The sequence below is a fragment of the Sebastes fasciatus genome, chromosome 9 (genome assembly GCF_043250625.1).
Source record: "Sebastes fasciatus isolate fSebFas1 chromosome 9, fSebFas1.pri, whole genome shotgun sequence".
In the NCBI taxonomy this organism is placed as follows: domain Eukaryota; kingdom Metazoa; phylum Chordata; class Actinopteri; order Perciformes; family Sebastidae; genus Sebastes; species Sebastes fasciatus.
The window spans coordinates 19,748,237-19,773,272 of NC_133803.1; the positions used below are offsets into that span (position 1 = coordinate 19,748,237).

Consider the following 25,036-nt stretch of genomic DNA (forward strand, 5'->3'; position numbering starts at 1 on the left):
AAAAAACGTATCGGAGGGGAGGGTTCTGCTTTCTACACACATCACTGGAGAATGACACTCATACATACAGACATCATACTTGCTAATCTACCTCAAATTGTCATGACAGCGTCTGCCCAACTACATCTACCTACCTACTGTACAACACCACGGCAAAATATGTCGCACTATGTATGCACAAAAGGCAGATTTCAGTAGTGACATAAAACTACTTTAATCCCTGCATCGTATCTGTTACCCCCACCATCCTCACCCCTTTTCTCGCTCTCACACATTCTTACACGGACACAGACACACACACATAAACCAATGACATTTGGGACAAATTGAGTAAATGAAAGCCATGACACCAATAAGGGAACATGCTCTACAATGGCTATTGTGTAGCTCCTATAATTGCTTTTTTAACAAGCTGTAGAGAGAAACCATTTTTTCATATCTATGCAATTTTGCCCTGCACTCAGAACAATAAAAATGCCAGCCTCTATTAAATGGGGAAAAGGCCAGTTCTACCAGTGCTGCATGTTTCACTCAAGTGCGTCTGTCCATCACGTAGAGCACTGGTGACACACAGTAGATGGCAATCCTTTCTATTAATCATGACTGGCATTTCGAGACGGAACCACAGACAGGAGGCTGAAAAGAATACTTCATTGGGAAAAGCATGGTTAAGATGAATGCCTCGCGGGCCATGAGGTCATCCTCAAGCTTTCTTCTGCGTTTAAACATTATGCATGGCTGTTGTGTTTGTCTAAAGTGATCGCAAGCAACAATATATCAGATACGACAAAAAGGCTGAATGTAATTTCCTCCCTGTTATTTGATCATTTGTATTTGGCTTATTGAATGGAACAGCATTCAATTTGTGATAAAGGATGCAAAGGAACAGATTGTGGATAAACACACAAATACAAATACACACACACACACACACACACACACACACACAAGACAACAAAAGCTTCTATGTAGGGCAGATGTGATTTATAATGGTTTCAAGTTAAGTTCAATTAGAACACTCTTTGTCTCTCTCACAAAGTAAAATCCCAAACAGCACATACCACCAGGCCGCTCACTCATCTGCTCCATACAGCAGGTGGCAGCATTGTCACAGCGTTCCCTCCCAATACTCACTACTGTATATACTTCACTGAGTCAGGGGTCTAACATACTTCACATGGAAGCGCTCCAGCCAAAGTCCACCCACCTCAAGACTTTTAGTGTCATCAATACTCCCATGAATTCCACTTTCAGAAATATAGTGCACTTGGGTTGAATGAGAGACAGCGCTGTTGTGTTTTCTTGAATAAAATGTTAGTCTCACACACACTTAAATGATTTATTTATGTCAACATCAGATTGAGGAGTACAGTATCACAAGTACATAAACTATTTAGATGCCAATATACAACCTTCCCTGTGTGTCTTACTTGCGTGACCGTTGAGTAAACAACTACAGACGATATTTCCAAGGAGGTAAATGCAGTATCTTATATTCAGGAATGAATAGAAATTTGACACACACACACACACACACACACACACACACACACACACACACCCTAGCTATGCTCTATCTCTTCCCCCAGCTCGGTCTCCTTTTGCTTCCATTAAAGCAAACTTGAGCAAAAAAGATTTAAAGAAAGGGGGATTTAAAAAATTCATGAGACATGTGTAAAGGAAAAAGGGCTCTGAGATGACCAACAGCTATCACTCAAAGACCTCTCACACATGAAATGTGTGTGTGGAAGCAAAGTGCAAGTGTGCTTTAGAGAGAGGCTCGACGGGGCGCCGCGGTGTAAAAGATGGCATCCCATGGAGAGGCTCACTGTCTGTCCACACATAGCGTTATTAATCTGCATGTCCATCCACGCTCTGTGTCGTCTCTCACGATCTACCCCCTCTCTTCCTCGGGTCTTTCCCAGAAAAGGCTCAAGCATGCCAGACAAACAGACCCAGCCAGGCATTGATTTCTGGCTCAATGTTCACATTTTACTGTGCCCTGTGACATCCACTAATCTCGCTAATACCAATCTGATATCAAATAATAGACACTGCGGGGCTGCTTGCCAACTCAGGTGTGCTCTAAAGAGGCTATACGCTCCGCCCTGGACCTCTGTGCCAGCGTTCGCCTCTATGTCTCACCCACCCTTTCCCACTCTGTCTTTTTTTTCTTTCTATTGCTTGCAGCATCTGCATGCTGTGCCCATGTTTCATGTGGATTACATCACAACATAGCTCATCACACACACACACACACAGTTTGTGACCCTTTTTTTGCAAATACACTTCGGGGGTTATTTGTAGTTGATGAGGGATCGCTTGTTGAAATAATGTTTCTCAAATTTGAACAACTCCCCTGTTGTGTTGGTCTTAAAGTAAATATAATTAGAACTTAATTAATATAGCACTTCAAATTTGAAAAGTCTCATGAAAGTAGGACATTCATTCGAGAGTTACGAGACGTAAGTGCTTAGAGAAGATCACAAGAAACAAAGTGATAAAAGCAATAACTAGCAAATCAACACTTAAAGAATAAGATAAAATAAATCTGAAAAAAAAAACAGTAACATAAAATATAATGTGAGACGCGTTTTGATGTTTATAATAAGATTTTACAGTTGGGTGTTTGTGTTAATTGTGTGATTTTCACAGTTTTCTTCCTTCAGTCCACCGAGGCTGAAGAAGCATTTTGTTTTGTGCAAAGTTGCAGTAGTTGTGTGTGGGACAGAGCAGCCCTATAATTACCTCCAGTCCACTAACCAGTGTATTTATCATGGAACAACGGTGTGGAAAGCCTTAATGCTTTCTCTTCATCAGTGCTGTGGCTAAAAACCCTTCATGTCTGACCTGTGGACTGAGAGAAGTGAATCCCCTGAGGAGTGTGATAGATGTGATGGATCACACCGAGCCTTATTGACAGACACACTCCACCAACTGTGCTGCAGTGTAATTTATTCTAAAAAAGTGCTCCACATATATCGACTACATCAAATAGGTGACCTGCTTTGCTGGCTCTATGGGCAAGAATGCTTTTCTTAAAATACAAGTGTACATATAGTGGTATGAGACTCTCAAGCATCTTATAATGTCTATCTCACACAGCTGACAGTCTGTTTTTGCAGCTCGCATTCCCTCTGCTCTGTGCTATCTTGATATCTGAGTGTTTTCTATGATTAATCCTTCCTATGTGCTACATCGAACCAGACCTAACCTTTACTGTGCAGGCAGTACAAAATCATTTCATTCCTTTTCCTGTGAGAGAGGTTGTCTCAAGGACTGAGTGTTCCCATGCTGGAAAGCTGTGCCAAGGCCTTTTGTGAATGGATTAGTTACTATTAAGCTGCCGGGTCTGATAAATTAGGATTTATAAAGATTATTACAAAATACTTATGCCCTCCTAATGCTGATGATTGAATTTGTGAATCATATTGAATTACTGCTGTGGATTATGGAAAGGTATGTTGAATAGGCGGGGAGAAATGACTTATTGTGCTTTGTTTAACAGCACAGAATGTATTGACGCCCTTGAAGTGTCTGCGCTATCTAGTCCAGCCTCTCCCAATCAGCCGAGGACCCGTTTCCCCAAAGAAAACAACCATGACTGCTATCTTCAAAAATTCCCTGCAACCTTAAGGCTTGAAGACAAATGGATGGTGTACGATTTTAATTGCCTACTAACACCCTCCAGTGTAAGAATCTAATTATCTCTGGTCCATCGTATCGGAGAAGCCTATAACTGTTTCAATATTACACATCCAAAGGGGCTGAAACGGCAGAATATCCAGATAATGGCTTCTTAAACAAGTTTGCCTCTAAGAAAACATTCTTTTAAAAAAGACCAAGCTTCATCTTGTATTCATTTCCCCAAAGAGGAACTTGGCACCAGAGAGCAAGAGATTACCGACCAAGAACACACTCCATTACTTCACACACACACACACACACACACACACACAAAAGAAATGACTATGTAAACACATATCAATGTACAATTGTTTCCTCTACCAGTCTTGTTGCTTGGTATGTCCAAAACATGCACTTATCATTAACCTCGGCGCCCTCGGCCGACTTTACGTTTTTCAGAGGCTGTAGCAGCTGTGGGGAAGAACGCTAAATAACGCTATACAAAGTTACGCTAAATTTTGGCAAGGGAGAACTGGCATGGCATGGTCAGGGGTCCATTGACCTATGACCTCAAGATATGTGAATGAAAATGGGTTCTAAGAGTACCCACGAGTCTCCCCATTACAGACATGCCCACTTTATGATAATCACATGCAGTTTAGGGAAAAAGAAGTTTTTGGCATGCAGCACTAATTTGTCAATTTCGCCTATTTTAAAATTATGTTTTGAATATTTCTGCATACTGAGGTCCCTAAACAGTCTTGGAATTACATTAAATGCAAAACATGTATGACTGTAAAGCTGAGAATCTTGTGGATCCAATGAGCCCAACTGTATTCATGTGTGATGATGTTAGTCCCCATAGTAGCCATTTCATTGTAGTGAGACCATTTTTTAAATTCAACCTCACTGTAGAAAATGACCTGTGGTGACCTCTAGGATAATCACAGCCTCATGAAACGTTACAGCCAAACACTAGAGACATAAGGCATTCAGAGGCTGGATGGCTTTCATAGATAGATTGACAATAAGGGGGTTTCTGAGCAGCTTGCAGAACAGAAGTGCTCGCCATCTAATCACAGAAAAATACAATTCTTGCAGAAATCTCCAAATGTCAAAAGTTTTTGATACCAAATCCCAGCATGGATTGTTCTATGGTGTTCCTCGAGGTCTTGATGTCTTGATGTGGTATTTTGGAGGGATTATTGTTCTTTTTTATTAATTCTCGAGTGGTAAAAAATGGTTAAATTTAGCACTAAATCTGTGTAACAAATGGTATCAACCCAAAAATTAAGACATACGTGAGAATGGGAATGACTATCACAAACTTATATCATCGTGTTCTATGCTCTTATACACTTTCACTCTTTATTTTAATGAATTAATTAATCTATTAATTAATTGTATTTCTTATTAATGACTAAAACAACTTGACACAGTGCTGAGCTGCATTTTCAAGTTCCAAGCTTTCAGATGATGTACACCACTTCTATGTATACATCTACTGTTGACCCGCTATCTCCCCCTAAAGACTCCCTGTACCCCCCTAAAAAAGACAAAAATGGGTCTATAAAAAGAGGGGTGGAGCGGAAGAGGTTAATACAATTATAATACAAAACACACACTCACAAATAGGCTTACCTCTGTTACTATCTTCACTTTCTTCCTTGGTTGTAGATTTCGTAGATGGGGGTGTGTTATCTATAAATAAACAAAAAGAAATGGTGGTTTACAGACGGGGGAGTGACACGTCGTTACCCCCCAACACCATCAGGATGCGAAGGGCGTGACTTCTTGTCAGTTGGAACTGCTAGATGAGAGATGGTGTGAATAAATGACTTTTGGCAAGAAAAACTCATCGTAGTTATTCGACCTTGGCTATCCTGCCTCTGCTGACCGCGCTACAAGACCATGTGGGAGAACTCAATGGCTCTTGCACTGTTTTGTTTTAAACCTGCCTGACAAAAAAAAAGACTCCTGTGGGACAGAAGGGAAGAATGTGAGGCTTTGAGACTAACTCCAGAGCGCGGTCTGAGACAAAAGCACCGTTCCATGTGAGAATGGCAGTCATTTGAACCTTTGAATGGGCTCCAGCATGCACTGATTCAAACTCTGGCTGATGGAGCAGAATAAAAGGCCAGTCCTTGGCACTGGCGCAGAGGCCCATCAAACAAGGCCAAACTGGACCGGGGCAGGGCTGGCATGATGATACAACAGAGCTAGGAATTATCAGGGGTTATTCACTTGGCTCGCTGAGGTCTATGTGGTGCTATGTTATTATAGGGTATGCAGTGTAAAAAAGGAACACACGACAGAAAACAACGCAGTCGCTCAGGCGCTAACAACGGGACAAACTCTCAAATGCACTTCCTCTCAGCCAAGTCTTTATGATTTAGCCATTACGTGCACATTGTTTCACTTTGGAATATCACATTTTACAGTGCACTTATAAAACGGCCCTTTTATGTTCACCCAAAATGGAATCTCATTGAAAACACAGATGCGTGTAATTGGCAAATCATGGGGGTAACTTTTGGAGGGAAAACATTTTGATAGCACCCTGGGTTCTACATCTATACGGTAATCTGAACATTTCCTTCGACAGACAGTAAAACTAACATTATGCTCCGCTTAGTTGGTTGCACGTGTACTATGACGTCTTCGTGGGACATAGCCGTTAGATCTGGCGAGCCCATGCTCTGAATCCCCTCGTACTCATAAAGAAAAACTTGCCATCAGGTGCTTTCTAAGGCTTACTGTACCATGGAGAAAAACTGCAAGAGGCAGTACATTTCATCAAACATTTCATACATTTTTTTGTCTACGAAGGAGAAAAATAAAAAAGTGCTCTATTGGATCTATTGTTCCTGCTATTCAGACAATATACACACTTCCATGAGGCTTCCTGTTCGAGCCATCGCTTATTCAGGACATCAGTGAACAGACAAATGTCAATAGTTTATCCTGATAAGCAGTATCTGGGAGTTTCAGGCCGCGTGCCAAGATGGCGCGGCGATAAAAGCATTATGCGCTGACAGTTGTGTTTGTTCCATCGCCTGGCGCACGCTGTGGCGGGATGCTGCTCTGCTGTTTTTTTGTCACTCGCTTTAGGTGGTCTGAAGGCATTGTGCCCGTAAGCCGGATGAACAGAACGGTGTTGGGAATTAGCTGTGGATATAAGCTCTTGTAATGTAATGTACCTGACATGAAGTATTTTTAACTGCGATGTGTCAGGCCCGGGGATTCAACTTGTCACCAAATGAATAAACATTCAATTTCATCTGCTGCATAAAACCTGGCAAATCACTGTCACCGGTTGAAGCTACGCCACTCACTCAGCCTCCGTGTGCTTTAATGGAGGTGTTAAGGTGAAAAGGCAACCATGAAATATTCTGTCACTCACCTCCCTTCAGCTGCTCCTCTGTAACCTCCATGTCATTGTCTGGCAGAGGGGGGAAGAAGACAGCGTGTCAAACCATGCTATTTTATAATGTACAATACAGCAAGTCATCACAAGTTGTCTCCCTGATTATAATGTTAGAGCATAGTATTGTGATGCCATAGTGCTGTGTCTGCAACCAATGAAACTAAAACCTGAATGTGATTGAAATGTGACTTTTCTTTCGGTACGAAAAGAGAAAAACATCCCATTCACATGTCCATGTTGAAACTTTTTCGCCTCCTCCTTCCACACCAGCTGCCATGCTCCGAAATCTTACCAACAACCATTCACAGCCTCCCTCAATTCCCCCACCAGACGGCCTTGGATCTAGTGAGTTATTACACCAAATGACTGTGCATGTGGGTGTGTGTTTAGAGGGGTAGGGGGGTCACATTCATGAGACATTCTTTTTCAATTAAACCTATACTAGTAGGCTCAGCATAAATTACACAAAACCTCCCATTTCCTCAAATTTCAAGGACTCCAGGCTGGGTTGGACAACTGCGCCTTTAAGAAAAAAAAACTTTGATTTTCCTCTTCTTTTCTCTATACGTCTATTGTGAGAGACAGACTAGAGTGAACTAAAGGTGTTTCTGAGTGGACGAGTTGAGTTGCACAGCGGGAGATGAGAAGGAGACGTTGGATGCTGCTTCAGGGGGAACTGCAGAACGAGAGAGAGGGACCGTGGATGCCTGCTCACGGATCCCGTCTCCCATCCTACAAACACGCACTCAGATCTCAGCATGCCTCAACATTCTTTGAGTGAAGTTGCAGTATATAGTTATGCTTGCATTTTTAATATGCATGGTTCATATGAATGGAGTGAGGGCACATATATGTGTGTGTGTGTGTGTGTTTATGGCTGAGCTCGAGTCTGAGCAATGATTGCGCCGTGGTTAACAAGCAAAAGCAAGCGTTAGCTTTGATGAAAGGCTGTTGTCATCTGTTCTGTAGAAGTGTAACCATCAGAGCTCCCAGCGGATCCAGCGACAGACTTTTCTTTTGTATAACACTGAATAAAAGGGTACAGTGCATTAATCTAACCCTGCTTGGGGAAACAAAGGGCTGGCCCACTGATACAGTATAACAATAGTGCAAGAACAGAAACCTGGGGTGTCCCATGTCGCTACCGCCACGTGCTATAACATTATTAACACAACTCAACACTGCTGTCAGCACAGGAAATGTATGTGACTTAGTCTAGAATAACAATATATGACACCTTGATTTCTTTCTAGGGGTAAAGGCAACACAATCGCACGGTTAGAATCACACAATGGATTCTTACTAGATGGCTTGATCTTGATGGATGAACAAAACTATTATGATATGAAACAGACGAGAATCTATCAGCTGTTCAATAGTTTAACATTTTGGGAAATATGCTTTCTTTCCAAGAGTTAGATGAGAGGATCAATGCCACTGTCATTTCTGTGCGCTACATGTGAAACTAGAGCATCAGTTAGCTCAAAAGCTCACTAATTAACACGTTAGACGGCTCACTGGTTGCCTGGCAACCTCACGGTGATGACAAAACTCCAGGAAGTCACTGCACCCAGCCAAGAAATAGTCCAGCATGTCAAAACTGCAACTTCTTTCTACACTTTGGTTAATATACAGAATAAACAAAGAAGATATAACATATTAGTTAGTGAGATTTAGAGGTGCTTATTGGCATTTATTGTTTTTACTTTGGACAGGCTAGCTGTTTCCCCCCGCTTCAAGTCTTTATGCTAAGCTAAGATAACCGTCTAGTAGTGGTATTGATCCTCACATCTAACTCTTAGAAAGACATATTGATCATCCTTTCATCAAATTCTTAACAAGAAAGTGAAAGACCTATCCCTCTAAGTTACATTTTTCACACATTATGGAGTAGCTTGCCATTATGTGAGGGATGGGTAGGACACAGTTGGATTTAAAGTTTTAAACTGTACTACATATTATCAAAAAGCATCTGTGTCTGGCCAATACTCTACATGTTGATAAGCAGGTAGCGGGATATGTATTTGTACTTTTTTTGTATGTTCTACATGTCTGTGATTTATGCACACACATGACCATTTTCACATATGATGAGCTAAACTGAATCCTCATATCTGCCAAAGCTGACTGAGCGACTGAGCCACTGTGCTGCTTGACAACCACATCACTAACACACCATGGCCTCCTCATTTCCCTGCCCCTCGTGAAAGCAACACAGACTTAATTTTCACCCCTCACAGGGTTCCTGTAGCCCTTCATATCCTCTGTCCACATATTACACGCGTGTGATATAGAAGCGTGTGCATATCACAGCTTTACTTCATCCAAAGCAGTGGGGGTTTGAGGGGATGCTTCTATTATGGACATTTGGGGGGGGTAGGTGTGTGTGTGGGTTATGAGGTTGGAAGTATGGAGTGTATTAAAAGCCATGTAAACAAATGTCAATTGGAGAGTCAGTGAAACAGTTGGGGGGAACGCAGCCGCCCCTGCCGATCTGTGGGCTGTGTTAATATTGTCAGCACTGTGGCTGATTGAGGAGAAGAAGAGATGGAGCCCAGCTTGTGGGCAGCCACCCGGATCATATTAGTGAAGGAGAGTACCCAGAATCAATTTCAACATGCTTTTACTCTCTACAACCACAGCTGCCTGACTGCTTCCACGCTCGCAAATAATGCGTGCCAAGGCAAGCATGCGGTCAATCACGATCTATGAACCAATCTGAATACCTAATAGAATCACATGATTAATTGCATTGATTAAGCTCTGTCAATTAATGGTTATACTTTTTCTTAAAATTCAAACATTTTCTGTCTGTGTGTATTCCCGCAAATTATGTAAACATTTACTGTATGGTCCTCTGAACCAGATCGCGATAGGACCTTTGAGATGTGTGCAGTTTATGGCTTTTCAAAGTAATGAATAGGTCATTATATCACTGGTTATGAGCTCAGTTGACGAGGTGGGTAATGGATGGTGAATGGTACTACAGAGGCAGAAGCTTTACATATAGTTGCTGTGTGTATTAGCTTGTTGCATATTTCAGTACTTGTGTTGAGAGGCCTCATTTGCACAATGTATAACTCTAAACAACTGAAGTACTTTTTGAGCTGGCATACATTAAAAAATCCTTTGTCTGTTTGTGAGAACTCCATCGTTACTCATCAAAACAGCAGCGATGAGTCCGTTTGAATGCTGGGCACAGAAATAATCTGCAGCCATTTGTTTTAATGTGATGTCAGTGCTCTAATATGCAACGCTCGACTAGGTGCAGCTTCCGGTTTTATATGTATGTGTTTGTGCATCGTGGCTGCCTGTATGCAGGTGTGCATGAGTATTCTTGTCGGCACAGGCCATTTTTCAGTTCCCTCCTTCTGCAGGGATGTAACCATATTTTGGCTCTCTCATAGTGACAGCTTGTGGGAATGCACATTGTAATAAAGCAATTTCCTGTATGCAAATGTCCTGTTTACACGTTCCTGCTCCAGTCATTGTCACTTGACAGATTGCTTGAATATGAGGAGAGCAGCTATACAATGAAAAATGAGAATAGTAAGACTTCAATAAAAAAAAATCTATTGTGACTGCTCTCGGCTCTAGACATGCTTGAAACTGATGTCACAGGGAGGATCCTGAGCTTCACACGACCATACATACAAATTACAGAAAGATCACAGCCGCTATTCACAACCCAGCTCGCTGATAGAGGAGGCCGTGCAGAAGCTCCCCCTTGATGTAACAAGGAAGAATGATAGAAAGTGGAGGGATGAGGTAATGGGCTAGTGGCTTGGGAAACAAGGAGAGGTGTAAGTGAGAAGGAGTGAGGAAGAGAGGGAGAGAGAATACAAGGGGTCGACGTGACAGAGGGTTATTGAAAGCGAAAGCATGCTGCAGGAGACAGAATGGTCTCAGGCCTCTGCGTGATACATTCAGCGTTGCCGCAAGATCTACCTGACTGTCTGTCTCTAGCAGAGAGGATGATGGGATGTTCAGAAAGCGTACAAGCACACCTGCAGAGCTAATTCACAGTCTCTTATTCACTACCGCCACTCCGCGCTGGCTAAATGCAAGTCTTTTCACACTACGGGGTTATGCATTCCCTACATGGTGCAATTATGTCAATCAGCATTTCTTTCTTTAAAGCACACCTATCAGCTATGGTTAAACTCATCCACGTGGTGCAGCCCGGCTGAATAAAATCTATGAATTCACTCCATTACCTGAGTGTCTAGTCTACAATCACAGCACCAGTAATTGTGTTATCTTTGAATCATCCTCATTGTACATCTTAAAAGAGCTGCTGTTTTCACAGGGAGAGGATGGTAAACGCTTTGAACAAACACATGAGGTGAAGGACTGGAGCAGGTGTGGGCGAGCGTGGTGCCTCAGTACAGACAATGACCCTGAGTGGGAATGTCACACTTATTTAGCCACTTGCTCTATAATGGAATTAATATCCTCTCTAGCCCACACATACACAGAGCAGTGATAAAGGTGGCTCTGACCCCAGAGGTCAAAGGGTGCGTGACAGGCGAGACGCTGTGATGAGGAAAAGAGCGTGGGCTGGCGTCGAGGTGTGTGCTGTGGTAGCCGTCTGCATCGACCCCACATTTAATCAAAGGCTGACCTCTGCCTCCCTCATTAGCACCTCTTTGCATGATGGTAAACAACAGTTTTTTAAAGAGTTATCCTCTAATAAAGGGAGCTCTCAGAACTTTTCTGATTTCCCTTTTGTGGCACGCACAGAGCCTGCTGTTTTGTCTCCGCTCTGTTTCATAGTCGAGGCGAGATATAGGGCATTTATCCACTGACAGCACTTGTAAATAGCGAGAGTGATAACTGGAGAACAACAGCTCCAGATTCTCATCTCAGAGCACTAATATGATGAGACGGGTGCTGGGTGCACGGGGGCAGGCATTATAATTAAGGTCTCTCCCCAGAATGTAATCTTTCAGAGGTAGAGCCTGGGCGGGGAGCGGGACAGATGACGGGAGCGCAGGGGGAACAAAACACTCTCCATCTGGGAGCAGCGAGATGAAGGCCTGAGAGCCAGTATTCCGTTGGGGAGGTGGGGAGGGGAAAAGTGAGGTAAATGGGAGGTAATGCTAGGCTGGTGAAGCCAGCCAGCCTCTTTCAGCTCCCCAGCTATTAAACTCAATCCTCCGTGGAGCCCCCATCAGAGCTGGCGACTGCTCCTGGCCCCCGAAAAAAAGATGATGGCGTGAAAGAGGGGAGGGAATTGAGAGAGAGACAGAAAAGAGAGTGGGAGTAGAAGATAATGGATGTTTGTTTATTTCACATATAGAAATGAGGGGTAGCAACCGAGGACGATCAGTGGTTGCTATGAATCCCTGATTTTTTCTGTCCTTGCAGGAGACATACACTGCTGAGGACTATTATTACAGTCAATCAAATGTGACATTAAAGTCTCATCAGAATATCAACAATTATGTAAAATATCAGCGTGTTGGTTCGCTGACAAGAAGCCTAACTATTCCAATCCTATTAAGGCAATCCATAGAGAGAAGCTGACACTTGTCTTACCAGCTGTCAGCATAAATTCTCACTGTTAATCTCCCAAATGTACATGCGGACACTCTGTTTACATTGGAAGGTGTCACCCAATCCTGACAGGTCCTTCTACTACTGCTTCCAGGAACAACATATCTCTGGCTTTTCTAGGATAAACAAGGTAGCAAAGCTGCCTGGGTCTATACAGATGGTCAATTAGGTAGATGGTGACATCACATATTACACAAAATCTTCAAAAAACACAACATATAAATCATTCAACCATCCAGTAGCTAGTTCAAAACAGCAATATGGTAAGAGAGGAAGTGTAATGATATGGTATTACTGATACGCAGTCCAGTCAGTTGGAAGTAAACACACATACCTGGAAAAATGACAGACATTTTCTTCTTGTAGATGGCAAAGTCGGTCTCGAGGAAGACACAGAAAATGACCCGTGTGATCTGCACAGGGAGAAAAAGAGATAGAGGAGCAATAAGTCATCGCATAAAAAGTCTCTCTGGTAAATTACATGACGGACTAACTGGACAAGTTTAGATCTGATGATCACAATCACAGACATTCAGAAATCTAATTAGCTACCCTCCCTATCAAGACAATCTGAGACAGATTTTAGAGAATATTACAGCACATCACATCAGAATAAGCATTATTGAACGGGTGCATTGTTTGAGCAGAGTAATACGCGTCAGCATCGAACAAAGTGCAGCAACATGAAATTGCAACATTAAAGATGAGCAATGGAAAATGCTTTTACCCAAATTGAAAATTACAAGAGAAAATGGCAAATAAAGCATTTTACTCTGCTACTCAGGATCATAAAGACATAATTAAATGTTGAAAAGAGAAACACACATGGAATATTGAAATCTCAAAGAAATGTTATGAAAAAACAATTTGTGAAATTGAAATCCTTTAATAAAGAACAAAGTGACTTTTTCAACATCATAAAAAAAACAATACAGACATTGACATTAATATACGTTTCTGTCAGTCAGATAGCTCTAAAACAACCTAGAAATTATCATGAGACAATCATTTATTTTTCTTGCTGTAGATCTCTATGTTTTATAGCTGTGCAGTTGTCTAACAGGAACATGTCAATCACAACTTTGGAACAGTTAAGTGGTCAACACTAACAACAACAACAACTGTACTATGTTATATATACTTTATGTCATGATGAGCACAGACAGATGCAGAGGTGACAGGTTCACTTCTTAACAATGTTGAAAAGAAATCTATGTACTGTATATGGTGGCTAGTCTGCTACAGTGTGTCTGTGAAAAAAGGTCTATAAGATTCAGTAAAGATGAAATCAGCTCTTGGCACAACATAACTTGAATAGCTCAGTGGGTGTTGATGATCAATGCCAGTCAGTCCTCTGTTTCTACTGCCTAGTACTGAGATTTCAAACTTTCTAATGACTCACGATGACCTGTATTTGCTCCCGGCGCTCCCAGACCCCCAAAACTACCAACTGTGCACTGAATCGTTTGTGCAATATTTGAAAGCTGTAGCTTCAAACTCCGACACTGTTGCAGTGTTGGCATTATATTTTTGGTACAGAAAATCAACCTTTGATTAGGAAAGCAAAGAGGTTCCTTTCTGTTTGATGAACAGAACAAACAGCAAAAAAAAAAAAAAAAACTCTGAACAAGCTCACTGGCTTGCAGACTAAAAGTTTAGAATGACAAATTATGAAATTAAGTTCACAGTTAAATTCATAGTTAAGTAATTTGAGTCATTTTACTTCTATTTGTTGGCTCAGATATCTGATAACTATTTTGCCGTTCACCCTCAGGGCCAAAATCATTCATGTATTCAGTTTAGTAGGAAGGGATTTATTAAATTGGAGAGCATCATAGTCCCTGGTACTTTCAGTAGCCAGACATAAGCCAAATAATTACTAGGGCTGTCAATCGATTAAAATATTTAATCGTGATTAATCGCGTGATTGTCCATAGTTAATTGCGATAAATCGCAAATTAATCGCTCATTTTTTATCTGTTCAAAATGTACCTTAAAGGGAGATTTGTCAAGTAATTATTAGTCTTATCAACATTGGAGTGTGCTTGCTTTATGCAAATATGTTTATATATATTCAATATTGTAAATCAATTAACAACAAAAGACAAATATTGTCCAGAAACCCTCACAGGTACTGCATTTAGCATAAAAAATATGCTCAAATCATAACATGGCAAACTGCAGCTCAACAGGCAACAACATCTGTCAGTGTGTCAGTGTGCTGACTTGACTATGACTTGCCCCAAACTGCATGTGATTATCATAAAGTGGGCATGTCTGTAAAGGGGAGACTCGTGGGTACCCATAGAACCCATTTCCATTCACATATCTTGAGGTCAGCGGTCAAGGGACCCCTTTGAAAATGGCCATGACGGTTTTTCCTCGCCAAAATTTAGCGCAAGTTTGGAGCGTTACCATTTCTTGGTGACAAGCTAGTATGACCTGGTTGGTACCAATGGATTCCTTAGGTTTTCTAGTTTCATATGATGCCAGTATCTTCACTCTAGATTTCAACCTCGAAAATATTGATTGCGTTAATGCGTTAAAGAAATTAGTAGCGTTAAAACAAATCTGCGTTGACGCGTTATTAACGCGTTATCTTTGACAGCCCTAATAATAACATGTAAATAATATATAAACATGTCACTTTTTCAATCAACAATTTGACAGTGCTGTGTGTTATAATTCATAATGTAAACAGAGGGACTACTGTGGGTTTATAAACACTGATATAAAGCTATCCACTGGCCATGTACACTTTCCATACTGCTGTGATAATGTGTCTAAAATGAGTCATGCACAGAGCTTTTGAAAGACTGCAGAGAAAGAGGTCACCTCTTTCACTTTCACCCTTCTCCAGTGGAGTCTTAGATGTGCCTGCATCAGTCACAGTCACAGAGATGCATTACACACCACGGCAGCAGATAATCGCTTGACTGAATAATGGCAATTTTATACACAACAGCCATAATGGTGGCTATCCGCCCCCCCATCCTCCTCCATGCAGGATAGTGATGCTATGGGGGAATAAAGGGAGCTCACCAGCCTTAGCCCCATTCCTGACCCTGCCCAGCACAAGGACCTGATTCAAAGAGGCACCCTTCTGGTGCTCATACAGACATATATCTATTAATAGTTTATGATCCGTGCTTTGGAGTAAATGTTAGGAGCTGCATCCAGGATGGTAACATTTTATTTTGCTGGATGACTTGGGGGGTCTTTGTTCATAAAATGTAGACTCGCTCTCTCAATCCCGCCACAAAATGAAAGAAAGCTTTAAGTCTCCTTTGAAGTCGTGGGCTCGCTGACAAACAGATTGTGAGAAAAGTGATAATATGCCAAGATAGCGCATACCACTGGGTGCTGGAAGGCCACAGGACAGCAGCTCCCAAGGAATTTCCATTACTCTTTTATGGAGCTCCATTCTGAAACTGACTGCCCACTGTGAAACAGGATGAATCATAAATTCATGCCTTGCATTGAAACACACACAAGTGCTGGAGTGTGTGCACAGACACACACAGACACCACTGATGTTGATTACATTTCTCCTAGGTTGTGTTTGATGTGATAACAGAAAGCAGAAATATTACTCTGAGTTAACAACTTGTGCTGAAACAAAACCAAACGGAAAATCTTAGTATCCATGTCATGTAGACTCTTCTTTCGGGCTCCCTCTCCCTCTCTGTCAATCTCTTTGTGTAGTTTCTGTTACAGCACGTCCACATTCTGCAGAAGGCTTGGGCAACTACTTTTATTCCTCAGATCAGAAACACATCATATGGTCTTTGACAGATATCAGCCAGACCAGGATACTAAATAAAAAACAGAAATGCCAATGTAGAACATTGACATTCTGCCTGTATACAAACAAACACTGCTGGCCGAGGCTTCCTCACAGTGTAAAATGAATCAAACACAACAGAAAAGGTGATGTGTAACTTTTTTTCTTTGTAAAAGTAAATTTCACCAGCCTGTACTTCAAACAGCTTGTACTTTCAAAGTCAGCTTATCTCCTGCATGCACACATATAGTAATGTATAGTCATAGACGAAGCATCTGTGAATAGTTGGAGAGCATTTTCCTGAATAGTAGTCTGAACCAAAATCACAATTTAATAACATACACTTTAAAATACACCATTTGTTTGTCATCAGATGGATTAGTGATGACACATAAACTCACTATATTTCATGCCTGCTTTATATTGATTATTACACATACTAAAAAAGAAAAAAACATGATACACAAAATGGCATTATACTGTATGAGTCTAATTATTATATTTAAATGTGGAATCAGTGAGCTACCTCCGGTTCTGAGAAGTGAAGCCAATGCAAAAGTGCCTTAAACTTGCATTCTATCTAATAGCCAGCAGGGGGCGACTCCTCTGGCTGCAAAAAGAAGCCTGTTTGTATAGAAGTCTACGAGAAAGTGATCCTACTTCTCACTTGGTATATTACATCAGTAAATATTGTAAACATAAGTTTATGGTTCATTTAGTAAATGATGGTTCCATTTATAGTCAAATAGACCATAAAGCAGGGCATGCTTTAGGGCGTGGCTACCTTGTGATTGACAGCTCACTACCACGCTGTTGTCCGGTCTGGGAGTTGTTTGTGTTTTCATCGTACACTTTAACCCTTTCACAGTGAGTTTTCAGTTCATGAAAGCTAATTATAACCTTTTTTTGGTCACCTAAAAGTTATTAATTATTAATTCAGCGTTTGGTTGTGCTCCACTCTCCCATGTCACTTCTGGTTGCAAAAAAACGGCATGGCGACAGCCAATTACCAAGATGGCAACGGCCAAAATGCCAAACTCGAGGGTTCAAAACAGCAGTCTACAAACCAATGAGTGATGCCACGGTGACTACGTCCACTTCCTATATACAGTCTGTGTGTGGAATATATAAATTAGCACCACAGGAAAAAAAACATACTATTTTGGCCAATTAGGGTGAAAGCGAGCATAATTTAAATGAGCACTGCAGAGGAGAAAATGTTGCTAAATACTTCACTTTTGATTTCCGATTTCGGAGAAGAGGCCCAATATTTTGGTCTGAGGCTACGACGTGTGTGTATGTCTGTGTCTGTGTGTGTGTTGAGCGTGCACCCCGCAGCCGCCAAGGTTGAAAAAGTTAATGGAAGACTAATTAGAAAGCTGGGATCACTGCATGCAAGGCTGCCTAGTCATTACTCATCCCTGATTGGAGGGCCTTTGCCAAAGGGTGAGCGCAATATGATTGGGTCCCCTGGTTGCGTATGGGAGGGATGGCCGCCTCGACAGAAATGTGTTCTGCACAATAAGGTGCGAGGCGGTGTAGTTGGCTTGACCTGTCGCTCTTTGAGACCCAGCCAACTCGTAGAAAAGAAGGTTTTTGATAGAAACAGTGTTTCCTCAAAAATTAACATCAAAATATTTAAAACATTTTTTTTAGAGATTCCTTTAATTAACTACAAATCAAAGTGATATTTTGAAATATTTCCAATTAATTATTTCATCCCTAAAGAGTCCTAGAAAATCTGTGAAAACTTAAGTTTCAACAGTGCAGCTGGTGAGGGCATTTTCTATTACAGCGTACAAACATAAATTTATACTGCAGACATTATTTATCAAGACTAATGTTGCACTGTGGAATATTTAATGATGCAGGTTAAATATCTCATTTCAATTATTTAATTTAATCCCTCTGCAGAACACATTCATAATCAATTCAAAACCAATGCATCTTAGCTGTAATTGGGTTCTGAATATATAAGATGAGAGTAATTAAAGAAACAAGATTTAGGAGTAGCTATTTGTAGCAGATGAATGTCCTAAAGTGTTAATGAGGAGCATATGTAACAATATGAAAGTATTCTTTACCCACATTTCTTGTTTCATGAAATGCTGTATGTGATTTTTAATTTGTGTGTATCTGTGGCTCATCACTCTGGCGCTGGGCTCACCAGGTGCCCCAGACTCCTATTGGCTGGCTGACAGATGAGCTGTCATAGCTGGCCACCCATGCCCATAATTACATCGGGGGTACTGCCAGCAGATTCTGACGTGCAGGCACAGCGCACGCACTTTTGCTACTTGCATTTCCTTCTTGATTCTGTCACAAACAATAATAGGGACAGGTTGCCCTAGCATGTCTGCTCCAGCTGGAGCCCAAACCCAAGGGAGATCTGTGTCTATGTGTCCTGCGCTGCCTCGTTACCGCGGCGCCGGCTCATTCAGAAACCTCAATGGTTGCATCCAGATGGACAACAGCCACAGGAGACTGATATACAAAATTAACACTGGCTTGAAATAATTCATTCATTCGCTTTATTTGCTCATGACCAAGGTCGTAGTGAGTAAACACCACCGGATGGGAGGGAACCTGGGCAGGTCACCAATCCATCACAGTAGCTGGCCATAATGAACTGCATGTATCACACAGTAAATACATACTGTGTGTGTGTTTTGTTTAGGATTTATTCATCTCTGACATGACATATATGACATACGAGTGTTGCGCGTGTGATCATACACTGATAGTACATGCTATTGTTCGAGACAGATTGAATAATTCCAGCGAATTATTCCTGAGCCAGAAATATCTCCCCATAAAACACAGCCTTCTAGCTGCACCATCAAAGCCATAATCAGCGAGCGCTCGTCTCCTTTGTTGTCAGCGGCGCTGGATTGGAAAGAGGGTTCACTTTGAGGCAGGTGGACCATATCCAGGCCCTATTACTGATGTAATTACACACACCTGCGTCCCCCCTCACCCACACTGGCACACACAGAGGCTGCATCTTGGAAAAACTCTGCATGGGTCTGACAGACATCTATAGTCAGAGCTGTGTAAACACTCAACACACACATAAACATTCCTATATCCTTCGCAGCCATGACAGCGCGACTACCCAGTCCACTGCTTAAAACCCGCTCCTCGCTGTGACATCCCTCGTGTCCACTGCCTTTACCAGTGGTAGGGATTATGTCGGTGGCGGGGCTGACAGCTGCAGCCAGCTGCTGGCACCGGCTACTCGGGTGAAGCTGTGAGCAGCTCCTCCATTTGACTTTGATTGACCCCGTCTGCCGGGAGAGCTGCGGCTCCACCTGCAGCAAGCTGCTGAATTATCATTTCAAAGAAGTGCCCAGAAAAGGTTATCCCTTTGAACAAAACGCCTCCATCCATACATCAAAGGAGAAGCCTGACATTGGGCTTTGAGAAGGCACGGTTACGACCAAAGCCTGGGAGAAAGTGCTGAGCTCAAATTCTTACTTTCCAAAGCCAGTCGACATTAGATGCTCACTATATCACAATAAGGGCGATAGGATAGTCAATAGAGTCGGCTTAATATTGCTAAACAGATGACAGATTTTGGTAAATGCTTATGTACACAATTATGCATGAGTGCTCAGCACAGTGTGACTAAGTAGAAGTGATAACGTTCTGGTAAGCTGCCTGGTTATTTCATCAGTGTAAAACATCACCATGCTGCTCCGTATGCCGTGCAGAATATAAAACATTTTGACAGGAAAACGCTGTCTTGCTAGATTCGGAAAAAAACCCGTAAGATAATATATCAGCAATTTGTATGTTAATCCAACAAATGCTGCGTGCGCCTCACATTTTTTACACATTAGAGCTGAACAAATAGTTCCTACTACTGTATTATTCAGGCTTCATAACTGCATGGTACTGTAGACAAAAATTGGAGTACAGCATGCTTGAGGCATCTAGCATTTTAGCTCACATTTTCAAAAATTGTTCTCTCAAAGTGAAAGAGACAGCATTTGACTTTCACAGGCTTTGAGCCGTTCCTGCCAGCTCCCGCTGCCAGCAGCAGAAGCCCTGTGCTATCTGATTTAAAAAAAAAAAAAAAAACGATTTCAGCAGTAAAAAACTCCCAATTCATTCCATGTATTTCATTTAATATTATTTACATATTTAATCTGTCTGAAAGAAGAGGGCAGGCTTAATAGGTTTGAAATTCTCCAGTAAATTTTGCCAATAAGTACACCAAACACAGTGGCTGGAATTATTCTAAAGTGGCTGTTTTACCTCCGCAAGCCAGTTCCAGCAGAGTAAAGTAAAATGTCAATAGCCTCCCACAGGAACAGTAACTGACATTGCCTGACTGCAACTAAATGTTTAGTAGTACATAACCAGCAACAGTAATGAAAATCCTTCCCCATCAACAAGAGGACTTGTAAGTGCCTTGGAGGAGCTCTAAGGGAAATGTCAGTACACCAGTGCCTCCAGAGATTTTAATCTCCACAATAACACAGCATCTTTTTTGGCATGTGACCAATGGTGCACTAGACCTCCACTGACAAATTTGTCAATTGATATGGATGGTCAAATAATTATAATGATGGAATACTGGTGTTGAGTCTGTAGGGGACGGTGTGCGCGTGAAGGAGAAGGATTGGGCCATTTTCTAATCATAAAGATGAGAGGTGGTGCAGCTGCGGACGAGGTCAGAGGGGAATGATGAAGGAAGGACTATTATGAGGGCTGTATCTATGATCCATGGCTGCATTGGTAATGATCTGACCTCTGGACAGCCACTGGCCTATAACAACCTCTGCTGATGAGGCATAGTATGTGTGTGTGTGTGTGTGTGACGGTGGAGGGAGGGTTTCTATGATAACTTGTTCAAATGTACAAGAAATTGATGAGGTCCAAGTGTAGTGTTGGGCTTAAATATAGTATTTTCCTTCTTGCTCAGAGTAGAGAACTGTGTTTCCTTACCTTTAAGAGAACTTGCTCTATGATCAAACAGATTGTCCAGTACCTGAGCTATGCTATTGTCAGCTTGTACCGATTTTCAAACAGCATGCAGAGACATGAAAAAGTCAATGAGTTTTTTCTGCCTCTAGTTAAAGGTAGTGTTTTTTCAAAAAACACACTTTCGTTACATTTCACACTAAAATGGACGGTTTGACTCCCTAAGGAGATAAACATGTTGAATGCATTTACTACCTCATAAAACCTTTGTTTGAGTGTTCAGCTTCTGCTCTTTTATTGGTTCATTGCTAGCGTTTACGGCCCACCAACTGCTAATATACATTATGTCCCTCTGCATTTGGCAGTAACGTTAATATGTTTCCCTATGCTCACGATGTGCATGCACTTTTTCTAAAATTAGAGATACAAGCAATATGGGGACCCCCTCATCAAAATGTTGCTCCATAGCGAACTACCAAATTCGACTGTTATCGGGCCATTAAATAGGCGTTATCAGTCGCTATAAGCACCATAGATGTGGGTCAGTAGGGACCTACTACACTGTAAAAGTGAAACTTCAAAGCAACACGTTCTAACATGTAAAACTGAATAAAATATCACGTTTTGAACACAAACAAAAAGGCTTCTTTAGGTTTAGGCAACAAAACTACAACTTCTTTAGGTTTAGGAAAAAACCAAACAGTTACGTTTAGGGAAAAACATCAGGCTTTGGGTTAAAATAACTACGAACACAAAGACAACTACACATTGCTGGTCTCACACTGGATGCGAACTCTGTTTTCGTGGGTGGAAACCCTGTGTTTTGTGTTTAGGCAACAAAACTACAACTTCTTTAGGTTTAGGCAAAAAAAACACTTTTGTTTAAAATAACTACGAACTCAAAGTCAACTACACATTGTTGGTTTCACATGGGATGCAAAGTCTCCTGGGTGAAAACCCTGTGTTTTGTGTCTCATCCATCGTCCCTGACCTCCACCCTATACTACAGCACCTGAACTTCCGCTTCTGCTCCTGTCATAACTCCTACGGTCGCTAGAGGACGCTGTTGTGTTATTTTATACCTTCTTTCGGTGATCTATGTGAATAGACGATAAAACATACTATTAGGTGTAGTAGGCTCCTATTCACCCACCTCTATGGTGCTTATATAACGCCTATTTAATAGTCTGACAACAGTCTAATCGGCTGAGCAAACTAACTGTGGCACATACTGTTAATACGAAACAAAGTACAATTTCTCAGGAACTGAACTAAGTCTAGAAACATTTATTGTGCATCTAAATTCTAAGTGTAGTAGAAGTGGTGTATGTCATGTTTTTCTGCTTGCAATCTTCCTCTACATGAGTCCATCCATCCTGTTGAGCTCCGTTTAAAGCAATGACTGGCCTCCGACACCTTTGCTGTGCCCCCAATTCCCATATTGACCACCAATAGGCAGTATTACATGTCAAGATGAAGGATTGGTGCTTGGTGCGGATGTGTCAGGCTCTGTGTCTGCTCATCTGCTCTCCAGGATCACGCAGAGGTTATCCTGCTTGGTTGTCAGATCCACTCATATTTTCATTTTTCCTGTTTCTATTTAGTCAATACCTGCTCAGTCTCCGGGAGGAGGCCAATAAGACTCAACTCAGCCCTCTGTGAGGGAGGCTGGTGTGTGCAGCCAGGTATGGACATCCTCTAAGCTGAACTTGTTACGCCCAGCTCATGCTGATGAAGTCATTACACAATGTGTGTTCCCTGTCAGATGGAAACAGTTTTCACACAACAAGGGCAAACCCTTTTGGGTCCAGCAGGAGAGAGATTGTATAGAAAGAACATCGTCTGAGACAAATGAAATTCACTGATGTGCACTAAGGAGAATAAAACAATACAAATGTCTCTTTTCTATTCCTCAGATCAATCATTTTTGATGTTTCCCTCTGGTGTATGTGGGACTTTGAGCGGTCTATGCATGTCTCTGTGTGCTTGTTTGGCACGTCCGGCGTCTCCTTTTCAGCTGCATGTTTGCCCTGTCTGGGTCTGACTGGTTCTGAGGGGGTTTCCTGGGAGGAAATATGTGGTGTGATCCAGCCAGGTCCTCTCCGGTTTGAACGTTACACAAAAGCTGCCAGACGAATGGGAATCCAATCACAGTTCCCGCATGGCAAAATTGCCTGAACTGCATACAAGCCTGGATCTGGAGGCACCAGTGACCTGTAATTTATCTAACAAACATGTCCGCGCTTCTTCGGCAAAAAAAACGGATGCGATACAGCCGCCAGCAGTCAAGTGTGTTCTTATTAATAACGCTCTCCAGCCTTGTAACCCAGTCAGTAGCCTACTTGAACATGATAATGCATATGAGTGAGAGAGTACGTGGGCTGTGCTATGGCTCGCTACACGGAAATGCTAATAACTGTCAGTTCTCTGAAGGTTTAACCAACATGCTGTGTTTTCATTCCTGTGGAGGTTAATGCCAAAAGGTCAGATTCGTAACACTCTTTAGAAAGTACTCTGCTTCACAAACACTTTCCTCTAAAGCTATTACCCCTTTGTTACTTTTATAACAGAGCCCATACAAGATGCCAACACAATGTGGAGGCAGAAATATAAATACGTTTTTCCTTTTCTTCCTGCTCATGCCCAGACTGCATTAGAGCCGGCACCAAACCCTCAAAGAAAAGCTTCATTAAAGCCCTTTTAGCTCACAAATCCAAACAGCGACACAATTAGCTGAGCGGTACTCATTATTTCACCTCGAGTTTCTGTCGACCTATTTGCCACCTAGAGATATATTTGCCATATAGAGACACTCAAATTCGAAATCTTCTCATTATATCGCAAAAACCATCCTGTGATAATATGAATAGCTACTGGAGGTTGTAGGTGTCTCTCTTACAAGGCAATAAAAAAGGATGAAAAAATACTACAATAATTAAATAATAAGCATAAGTGAACATGTGTTATGACAAAAAGGTGATCCTTTTCACATTAAAATGCCATGATAGCCCCTGTGAGGTTATGGCAGATTTACACACTGCTGAATAGAACACAGGATGAGTGTAATGGCAGGAAATAAAAAACAGAGAAAGTGATGCTGAGAGCGAAACCATATGGCTGCGTGGGCGACATCAAACAGGGAAGCGAGCCTCAAAGCAGAGGTGCTGTTTGACATAACTTACAAAGTGGAATGAAGATCTGATCTGGACTTTGTCAGATGCGTCGAGCATATTTACAACCTCTCGTTCAATGTGAGTTGTAGCGAGTGTCAGGGCTATTTATTAACAGTGACAGACGGGCAGACGGTAAAATGCTTTTTGAGGGGGCCAGTGGATTAGGATTACCATGAAAGTAGAGGAAACAGTTAAACATTACGCAGATGCATAAATCATTAACAAATAGAGACAACGCAGCAGAATATCTGCTGGAAATGAATACATGTTACAGTATCACTCCGCAGTTCTAATGTTAAGACAGAAAAACAACGTAAAAACAAAGCCAAAAGCCACTGCAGACAGGCACAGATGTTGATGTTGTAACAGGCTTTTGAATAAAATACAGTTCTCACCGAAAGTACCCAAATCAGAGATCTTTGAAAGCAATGATTAAGATAAAATTGTCTGGTTTTGGTTTCCTCTGTGTTGCTGTAACTGGCAGCAGCAGCAGACTGATAGGAGGTGCCTGGAGGTGTTTGCTCTGGAGATGGGAGG

The 25,036-nt window shown here is 41.8% G+C and overlaps 1 protein-coding gene across 2 annotated transcripts in view; it reads right to left on the minus strand.

Annotated features, from left to right (window-relative positions):
• Positions 1 to 25,036, minus strand: part of macrod2 (mono-ADP ribosylhydrolase 2) — a 455,425-nt gene that overhangs the window by 25,415 nt on the left and 404,974 nt on the right. For both annotated transcript variants that reach the window (XM_074646542.1, XM_074646541.1), the window contains exons 9-11: positions 12,948 to 13,026; positions 7,031 to 7,069; positions 5,269 to 5,328 (exon numbers count right to left, since the gene is read on the minus strand). In XM_074646542.1, the coding sequence (XP_074502643.1) occupies positions 5,269 to 5,328; positions 7,031 to 7,069; positions 12,948 to 13,026 (178 nt within the window). The remainder of the gene's footprint in view (positions 1 to 5,268; positions 5,329 to 7,030; positions 7,070 to 12,947; positions 13,027 to 25,036) is intronic.